The 9,525-nt window shown below is 38.3% G+C and overlaps 1 protein-coding gene across 1 annotated transcript in view; it reads left to right on the top strand.

The window, feature by feature from the left end:
* Positions 1–2,385: 2,385 nt before the first annotated feature.
* The window catches only part of Crisp1 (cysteine rich secretory protein 1), an 18,622-nt gene continuing 11,482 nt past the window's right edge, over positions 2,386–9,525 (top strand). The window contains exons 1-4 of the mRNA XM_005369572.1: positions 2,386–2,482; positions 3,213–3,292; positions 5,179–5,313; positions 8,093–8,183. Of these exons, the coding sequence (XP_005369629.1) occupies positions 2,386–2,482; positions 3,213–3,292; positions 5,179–5,313; positions 8,093–8,183 (403 nt within the window). The remainder of the gene's footprint in view (positions 2,483–3,212; positions 3,293–5,178; positions 5,314–8,092; positions 8,184–9,525) is intronic.

Here is a 9,525-nt window from a genome sequence, read left to right as displayed (position 1 = left end):
CTTTCCTCCCACTAAATATTAACTTTTAATTGTTCGTGTAAACCATCTGACCAAGCTGAAAGTTTGGAAAATAAGTTTATATAACCAGTTTCTCAAGACTGGGGTATTATTATTTATTTTTTTAAGAGTATTGACTGAAAATTGCATGTTTGGAGTAAAATAAATGGTTCAAAGGGAACTGCTGAGTTTTTTTCTCCTTTGTCTCTGTTTTATCTGAGTTCAGACAACTAACTGGCATCTCAGATAAAAGGTCAACATGGTTTTGAGGTTTGAAGGATGTGTTCAATGCAGAATCTCGCAACACACCCTGGATGTTCAGCCTTGGCTAGTCTGTGGGTTTCATTATGTCCCAGTGATTCTGTGAACAAGGCTCAGTCCTGAGACCATTTCCTCCTCCAAGCCTCACTCCATCATGCTCTCTGATCCCCTCTTTAGGTCAGCATCCTTGCTGATGTCAGGCTTTGCTTGCTGCAGAAACCTCAAGCTTTTGTCTGCCGCTTTCCACTCCTTCACTCTCTCCATTGACTCCTGATTTTGAGTTATGTCGACAAGCACAGCCCAAGAGACCAGAGTCTGCAATCCCTTATGCTCATACCTAGACCTAACAGCAATCCTTGGGTTCCATTTTCATCCTAAAATTCTTAATGCACCGCTGATGCTTGCATATCAAATAGTATCTTCTTGTTCGAACTTAGTCATTTCAAGCACTATTTGAGCTTTAACCAACTTACTGACTTTGTACTTTCAATTCTCTAAAGAACATTAGTATGAATGGAGACGTTCTGCCTGTCCACAACGCTAAAGCCAAAGTGGACATTGGGGTATGAGATGTCTTTCATAGCAGATTTTCTTCTTTCAGTCCAGTTACCCTAGTCTTTGCTAATCTAAACTTCTGGGTATGAGCTAAATATACTAAAGTAACTAAAATCCTAAGAGAAACTTGTCATCCCATAATCACTTTCAAGATGTCAGGGTAAGCGTATTTGTGGTTTATGTCTGTTTTTCACAGGTTTATCCCATAGTGTTCAATCCCTCATGCATGTTGCAGGAAACAATAGTTTTCATCCATTTGTGACAGATTTCTTTGTATCTGAAATGCTTACCTGAGCATTCATGCATACATATGCTTCCGTTAATCGCTATGTGAGAATATATGTTTCCCAACACCATCTCATTGTTAATTAAAGACAATTTATAGAATATGACATGCCTTCTCATTTGAGTTATGAGACAAGGTAGCAGATTGTTACAGTCTGTGCTCAAAATCTGCCCATATGGGTTAGATGTCAGTTAAAGATTTTGGGTGTTTCTTTTGATTCAGTCTGCTCCTTTTGTTTAAGTACATGTGTTTGCAGTTTTCAATAGACCGTCATTACAGTGAAGTTGTGGTGGTGGGTTTTTTTTTTTTGCCCCTTTTGTTTAGTGTTCTAGACACCAGGCTCTATCTCCAGTCTGTGTCTGTGGGCTGAGTGCACCAGCAGTTACAATCTAGACACTAGTACATTCTGACAATAGACTAGCAGGTAACTATAAAAGAGATACCTGTTAAGTACTAATTGATTTAAGGAATAAAGGGCCATTGTGTATATTATCAGGTTAATTATTACAGGTATGAGTAGAGAAGCACAGGATGGGTGGACAGTCACTAGTGTCAGACTGTCAGATGGGAAGCAGAGGAAAGGGGCGTTCATGGACAAAGGAATAATAGAAGGAAAGAAAATATGGGGTGGATATCTTGGAGATTTGTGTTAATGACAAAATAAAGAGAGGAGAGAAAGATGTGTAGTAGATGTCACAAATGCAGTCTGTCCTTAGGTCTTGGGAGATGTAACACTAAGATGACTGGGCATGGAAAAGGGGAAGCATGGAAAAGGAAGGAAGGAAGAGAAAAGGGAAGAAAAGAAAAGGAGAACCAGAGATAGAGCGAGAATGGGAGTAGGAGAGAGGGGAAGAGTAAGCTGTTACAGTGCACGGTACTGGCTGACCTACTGTTCTGTTCAGATAAGAAACAGCTGTTGGTGGTGGAGCTGGTTGGCACTGCCAGATAATAGAATGGCTGCTCTCTCCTTAGCATATGTGTTGCATTGTCTCACCGGCCTGGGCTGAGTATCTTCAGAGCTAATTGTTTTAGGCCTTCCTTTTGTCTTGTGGGTCCCCAGGTCTTCTTATGTGTACATGGTTGATTGTGAGGATGTGTTAAACTTTGGAGAAAATAGAGATTAAGGAAGTGGGGTGGATGAAAAGGCAGACAAAGATTAGATTTTTTTGATTTTATGTTTTTATGGTATTGCTCAATTAAGCATGCTTTTGGTGTACATGGATGAAAAGGCAGAAAAAGATTAGATTTTTTTGATTTTATTTTTTTATGGCATGGCTCAATTAAGCATGCTTTTGGTGGACATGGGACATCTGAGAGCAATGACAGAACAACTACGTGACTGGAATAAATGCTCCTCTTCACCGTTTGATTCTTCAAAGATTGGTGAAGTTGCTTTTCAGAAATCGAAATTTCTGTAAAAGATAAATAGTATGTTCTCAGAAATAAATTTAATTGGTTGCAAGAAAAAAGTGTCATCACACTCTTAAAACACATATGCATCACATCTTAGAATTAATTCTCTGTATCAGATCAGAGCAGAGATCCATTAGTACTGATTTAAGGCACAACGACCATTAGCCTTAGCAAAGTGACAGAATTGTACAGAATATCTTTAAATTACACACACACACACACACATTAGTAGTGGCAGTATCACCTCCCTGCTGTGTGGTCTTCCAAACAAGGTATGACTGACAAACTCATCTTGTGCTCTGCTACTGAAGTTGTCTCTTGACTTTTTCCTTTTACAATTAAGCAGCTCTGGGATTAATTTAACAAATGAATACAACATGGGATGATCTCTTCAGTTTGTTGGTTAGCAACCTAAATCCCATCCGCTACCTTAATTGCCTATTAACATAGAGTTGACCATATTCAGAGTCTGGGAGTGAAGAAGTTTACATGTTTGACTCCATATCATTCAAATCAGTTGTGTATTATTTTTTGAATCGTCTCCTATGCTAAGATATAACATTAAGATTTTTTTTTCCTCGGGTCTAATTAAAAAAAAAAGCAATGTGTATAAAGTGGTTCAAGAGTGGTTCAAGGTTTCTGAGAAAATACTGTTCCAAACCCTGAGAATAATCTAAATCTCTTTTATTTATCTTTCCAGGAATGATGGTGAAATACTTCTTGTTTGCTGCTACTGTGGCTGCTACTGTCTTTGTTCCTGTTCTGGCTCCGGGTATCAGAGTATGTGAAGATTGTATATTACAGAACTATATTTTAGATAAGGTTACCAAACAAACCGTCTATGAAATGTTGTTATATATATTGCTATGAGAAGGTTTCTTTAGTTATTCACCTATTTCACATAATATGAAGCTAAAAAATGTTCTTTTTTTTTTTAATAGATCAAGGATGGAACCAAAGAATAGAAGGACTAAGCAAAAAGTCATATTTACATGACTAGAATCTTAAAGTTCAGCCCTCACTTTCACTCCTTGGGCCCAAGTCTATGTTCTTTCTCAAAAATAATAAAAAGAAAAAGTGAATATAGAAAGGCAGGCAGCAAAAAAAAAGTAAAAGAGAAGGAGAGATGGAGGAAGGAAATGATGGAAGCATAGATAAGAACTTCTTTGCAATTTACCCACCTTTCCAAGACTAACTAGAAGAAAATAAACTAAAAAGAACTGCGATTGTCACTTTTTCTCCCAGATAATCATGTCTTCAACTGAGCTTTTATCATTTGTGATTCTGAGAATGCTACACATCAAAATTAAAAATGAAACTGAGAAGTACAATTACAAAGATGTGTGAGAGACTCAGCAATGGAATATGTTGTCTGGATCTGATTGCTTATAAAAATAATACTTCAGTGCTAGTGATATAGCTCAGTGATAGAATATTTACCTCCATGTGTGATGTCCTGAGTTCAACCACAGAACTACAAAAGGATGACAATGTCGCTCACCCCCACAGTGACACACTTCCTCCAACAAGGCCATACCTACTAAAATAAAGCCACACTTCTTAATAGTGCCACTAAGTTTGGGCTTATGGGAGTCAGTGACATTCAAACTATTACAGAGGGTCAATTGCCATAAAAGAAAATGAAACAAAATATCAGAAAAATAGACATTGCTTTATTCATTTATTTTAGAGGTTTCAAATGTTTGGAGGTGACCCGAAAGAGGCAAATGTTATATGTTTCATTAAAATAAACTGATGAAGGGAATACGGAATATTTTAATGATATTTGTGGATTCTTGTGAGTCTCCAGACCTTTCTTTGTTGTAGACCATAGCTGATTGCAATGAGAGAGGAACACATTTTGTAAGTAGGCTCCTGAGAAAGGAGGTAGTGTCTGCATTACACAGAGATGTCTTCTCTTGACCCAAATGACAATTCTGGATTCTGACCATTCCTAAACTTATCTCAATAGTCCTGTTGTAGCCAAGAAAGAAACATAGCACTCAAATTATACAGCATTATTTTTAATAACTGATAAAAAAAATGTCTGAAGTATGTGTGTTATAAACCACACATATAAAAAGATACCCTTTGTGACTACTTATACTAATATAGGCTCTTTGGAAAACATTTTTCTTTATTATTTAATTAGAAAATAAAAGGAATAACTTTTATAAAAAAAGAGTTACGCATTCTAAGCTGCAAATTGAGTGAATTTCACTTATACTTTTTAATTGATGTGCTTGCAGACACTGGTGATCTTACATATAAACAAAACGATATAGAGCCGGAAAGTGAAAAGAATACTTAGCCACACTCTCAAAATACACTCTCAGTTTTGGTTCTTACACACACGCTCACTTTGACAATGGTGTAAGTGCACAACATGGTTCATCTGGGGAGTATAGGTACTGCTTTTAGTTGCTGTATGGAGAAAGAGCTAAGTCAGTGAACAAGTAGTGTCAAACCATGGCCAATAACAAGAACGTCTATAGGACTTGAAGTGTGAAAAAATCTCTAGGAACAGCATAGTTTTATACTGTTTTCAAGACGAGAACTTAGAAATCCTTGAAGCATGCCTATTAATAGTTCCTGAACTCTGAACATTATTGTTTATTCACTGTAAGTTCTAATTGATGTGACACTAACTAATAATTTTCTGTTAGCACCACAAACGTCATAGAGCTCTCTATAATAAACTGATCACAGAATCACAAACCGATCCACAAGAAGAAATTGTCAATGCGCACAATGCTTTCAGGAGGAAAGTGTCTCCACCTGCCAAGAACATGCTGAAGATGGTAAGTCCAAAGTACATCATCACCAGGGATGGCAGAGACACTGACGGTGCTCACTACATTGTTATATATAGTCCTGTGAACTGTGACCATGCCAAATGCTTGATCATCACAGCAAATTTATGACATAACAGGAGGAGAAACTGAGTTCAAGCAAATATAAATAACTTCTCCAGAGTCATCCTTGCTACAGGATAGAGCCACAATCTGACTCAGCCCATCTGCACTCCTGGGCACCTTCAGACATGTGACATTTATTTTAGAATCGGGATGTCCAAATTCAAAGCTAGTTGAGCCCCCCCCACACACACACACTAGTTAAACAAACATTCAAAAAGAAAATCTACTAGCGAATTTTACTGTGAACTCCATGGAAATTTAGGAGCCTGGCTTTGCAGTGCAAAATCTGGTGGGTTCTATGACAAGAGAACTTTAGGGACCTCGTCCAGTATCCTTGGACCCAGGACATTCAAGAATAAAGTTCTGATAGAGGGCAGGCCCTAGAAAAGCAATCCTTCACCTGTGCTTCATAAATCAGATTTCCTCGTATCAGATATTTACATTATGATTCAGAACAGTACCAAATTACAGTTATGAAGTAGTAACACAATAATTTTATGTTTGGGGGTAACCACAACAAGAGGACCAATATTAAAGTGTGACAGCCTTAGGAAGGTTGAGAACCGCTGTTCTAGAAGCTGATCGGGATCAACAGTAGCCTCTTGTAAATGATGGAGGATGAGCAACAGGAGACGGGAGATGTGGGTTTTGAAAATTCATCTCTGGACCACTTTAAAAACTAACAGTATTACTTGAGAAACAACACAATTTTAAAAACATCAGTAGGTGTTCGTGTTAGTTTAATATTAAAAGTGGCATTTGTTACTGCTAATAAATGTTCTTCAGCCAATCATATGTGAGTTCAAATCTACTGTGCTTCAGAAAAGGGAGTCTTATAATTTCTTAAACTACTTTATTAAGTTTCCACCTACAGTTGAAAACATTTTAAAGAGTCTCAAATATAATCTACCTTATTCCAATTCCTTATTGTAAAAGGGTTATCCATCCCCCAGGGACCTTGATCTTAGTTATTTTAAGTTATCCAAATTCTTTTCACCCAAAATGAAAAAAAAATAACTACAGCTAAGAAGGCCTCTGGATTGAGAAGTCTTATTGCAAAAAAAGTTATTATTTTGGTCTTCTCAAGTTGCTCAGTTAGACACAGAAATGAAAAAGGAATCTTTCTTACTTGAAGTATGGGAAGTCCTGTTTTGAGCTAAGTCAATCTGAAGAGTAATTCTATGAAGAAGCCACTAGATGGTAGTATACGCACACAGTTAATCATTCCCCAAACTTGAAGCAGATTGGCCTCTACTCTGAAGAGGGTTTGCAATAATGCTAATGTCGTTCCCTACATTGCTATAAAGTCCAGGGGCCTTGGTTTATTACTAAAAATCTGCTCATCACAGCAAACCCAAACACAGACGCAGAGGAAACTGAGTTCAAAACAATTGTAGATGTCCTTACATTTTTAGAGGATTTAACTCAAAAGTCCGTGGTTAAAACACTGTAATTGTGATTGACAGCGTGTCACAGGGGCAGACTGTGAAAATGCTGGTAGTGAGATTTTTCAGGATGTCACAGCTACTCCCACCCAGCTGTTTCTGAGCTGCATGTAATAAAATGTTTCACCTTAGTACCTACTATCCTTATCCCGACATGAAGCGTTATGAGCCCACGAGGTTCATTGGCTCACATTCTCTATCGTGTGATCCTTCAAAGCTTTAAAACTCTGTGCTTCCTCTTACCTCACATATAGAGACAGCATTACTGCCTGATTTTAGCTGCTGCAAGGAAGAATAGGAAAAACACAGTAATAGGTTCAGGTGACATCAACTGCTCCTTCGTTTTCGTCATAATTTGAGGCAGAGATGGGTAACTGCTTTTTTCACAGAGATAATTTGTTTGCCGAGCGCATACAGTGAGACTCAGAATAGGACAACTTTGGTGTACGGATCATCACACTAAGTCTCTGTATAAAACTTTGGGCATGACCTAGACATCATCTTTACAGCAACTGAGACTCAAAGGGCTAAAATGACATGCTTGTACTCGCTTGTTTCTCTGTCCTGTGATAAAAAACACTGACCCAAAGGAACATGTGGGGGAAAGAGGTTATCTGGCCTAGAACTCCAGATCACAACATGTCATTGAGAAAAGACAGGCCATGGAATGAAGCAGAAGCCATAGAAGAAAGCCTCTTACTGGTTTACCTTTCATGGTTTCCCCAGCCTGCTTTCTGATGGCACACAGGATCACATATTAGAAGTTATCCATTATTAATCAAGAAAGGCTCCCCAATGACTTGCTCACGGGCCAAGATGATGGAAGCACTCCCTCAGGTAAGGTTCTCTCTTTACAGGTGATTCTAGTTTGTCTCAAGTTGACACAGACTAACCAAGCAACAGCAAAGTAGCTGAGCAATTATTGGGATAGCTTTCTAATTATTGATCTGCCTTTCTGAAATTATTCAGCCATACTCTAAGAAATGTGCTGTGATCTGAATGTTATGAGCTAACTATGAACTTGCAGTTTCCCAGGAATCTAAAAGGAAGTGCACATTTATCTCCTTTGTGTTCCTTCTAGATTGTTTAATCCAAACGAAACTATGCAAGAGGTCAGTTTCTCCAAGAGAAGGTGTTACAAGCCCTGTATTTTTCAAAGTTGGTGAATGCTAATTTCAGTTGGTTTCCGGATTTTCCTCTTCTTTCTTGCCTCATAGAGTTGGAGTCCCGCGGCTGCAGCAAATGCGAGAATCCTGGCGCGATACTGTGACACGTCAACGAGCGACCCACTTGAGAGAAGACTTAACAGTATGTATGTGTCTCTATTGCACGACTTGTATTAACCAGCGTTTCCAACCCTGGGAAACTCCTGAAGAAAACACTTAAACATGAGGAGGTTGGTTTTTATTGGACGACTCCCAAAGTTTCAGCCCCTGATTTTTAGTTGGAGCAATTTGGGACTGAACCAAGACCAAAATAACATGCTGGAGTTACAGTAGAGAAAGCTGCTCACCTCAATTGGAACCAAACAAGATACAACAGAAAGAATTAAGTTAGGAAGTATACACGTGGCATGAATGCCTTGAAAGACCCAACCCTACTGGGTAGGCTCCATGTCTCAAAGCTTCTACAACCTCACAAAACTACCTGCATCCAAAGAACAAGTCCTCAACACACGAGGCTTTGTCATGCATGTTTGACACAACTACCTTTAAAAACATAAACAAAAGTTTGAATGAAGAAAAAGCCCCCCAAAACCTCACAGATGCAAACAACTTGACAATAATAAGTTAACAGACTCTCTCTACACTGACATTTGTCCTTGATGGTGGATTGTAGCCTGACTTACCATATCATTCTTTATCATTTTTAACATGTGGGGGTCCTTGAGTTTAGAGTCTATGTTCTGATCAACAGGAGAAAGGAGTGATAACCAGCACTGTTTAAGGATTGCGTGCATCTGGATACCTAGGAGGTTCCCTTTCAATGTTATCTCTGTTGTTTATAACAACAAAATGGGGATTTCCTTGGCTTTAGAACACTAACACAGCTAAGTACTGAGTTATAGGAAACTGTAGAACTACCCAGAGGAACAATTTGGAGTGTTTAAAAGTGGACTTGGTTTTGTCAAATAAATTAAATAATTATGATACAATTTTTTGTGCATTGTACAGAATTATTTTTTTTAGAATTATATAAAACTGTATGCATTGCTTTCTTCCCAACTAACATTTAAAAGTACAACTTTATGTCTAATGATTATTGGAACTCTTATGCTAAGGTGTTGAGCAGTTGGTTGGCAATGGGGATCTTTGTATTCTTGAGAAAGGCAGAATATTTCTCAATACCATAATCCACCCAGAGAATGCATGACAATTGGAACCAATATCTTTTGAGATTGTGAGCCCTCTTTGTAACTGCTTGCAAAAGAGCTCATGCAGACTTTCCCCACCCTTCTTTGCCTGACAAGAGACAGAGATTTAAATATCTGTAGTCTTTGTGTGGTTTTAGTAAATGCCTTTAATCCCAGCACTTAAGAAGCAGAAGCAGGCAGATCTCCGTGAGTTCGAGGCCAGCCTGGCCTACAAAGGAGTTCTATGACAGCCAGGATTGTTACACAGAGAATCCCTGTCTCAAACAAATCAAGACA

Source organism: Microtus ochrogaster, unplaced genomic scaffold, assembly GCF_000317375.1.
Source record: "Microtus ochrogaster isolate Prairie Vole_2 unplaced genomic scaffold, MicOch1.0 UNK52, whole genome shotgun sequence".
Classification (NCBI taxonomy): Eukaryota; Metazoa; Chordata; class Mammalia; order Rodentia; family Cricetidae; genus Microtus; species Microtus ochrogaster.
Note: the sequence above shows the minus strand (reverse complement) of the source record. Positions and strands in the feature narration are given on the sequence as shown.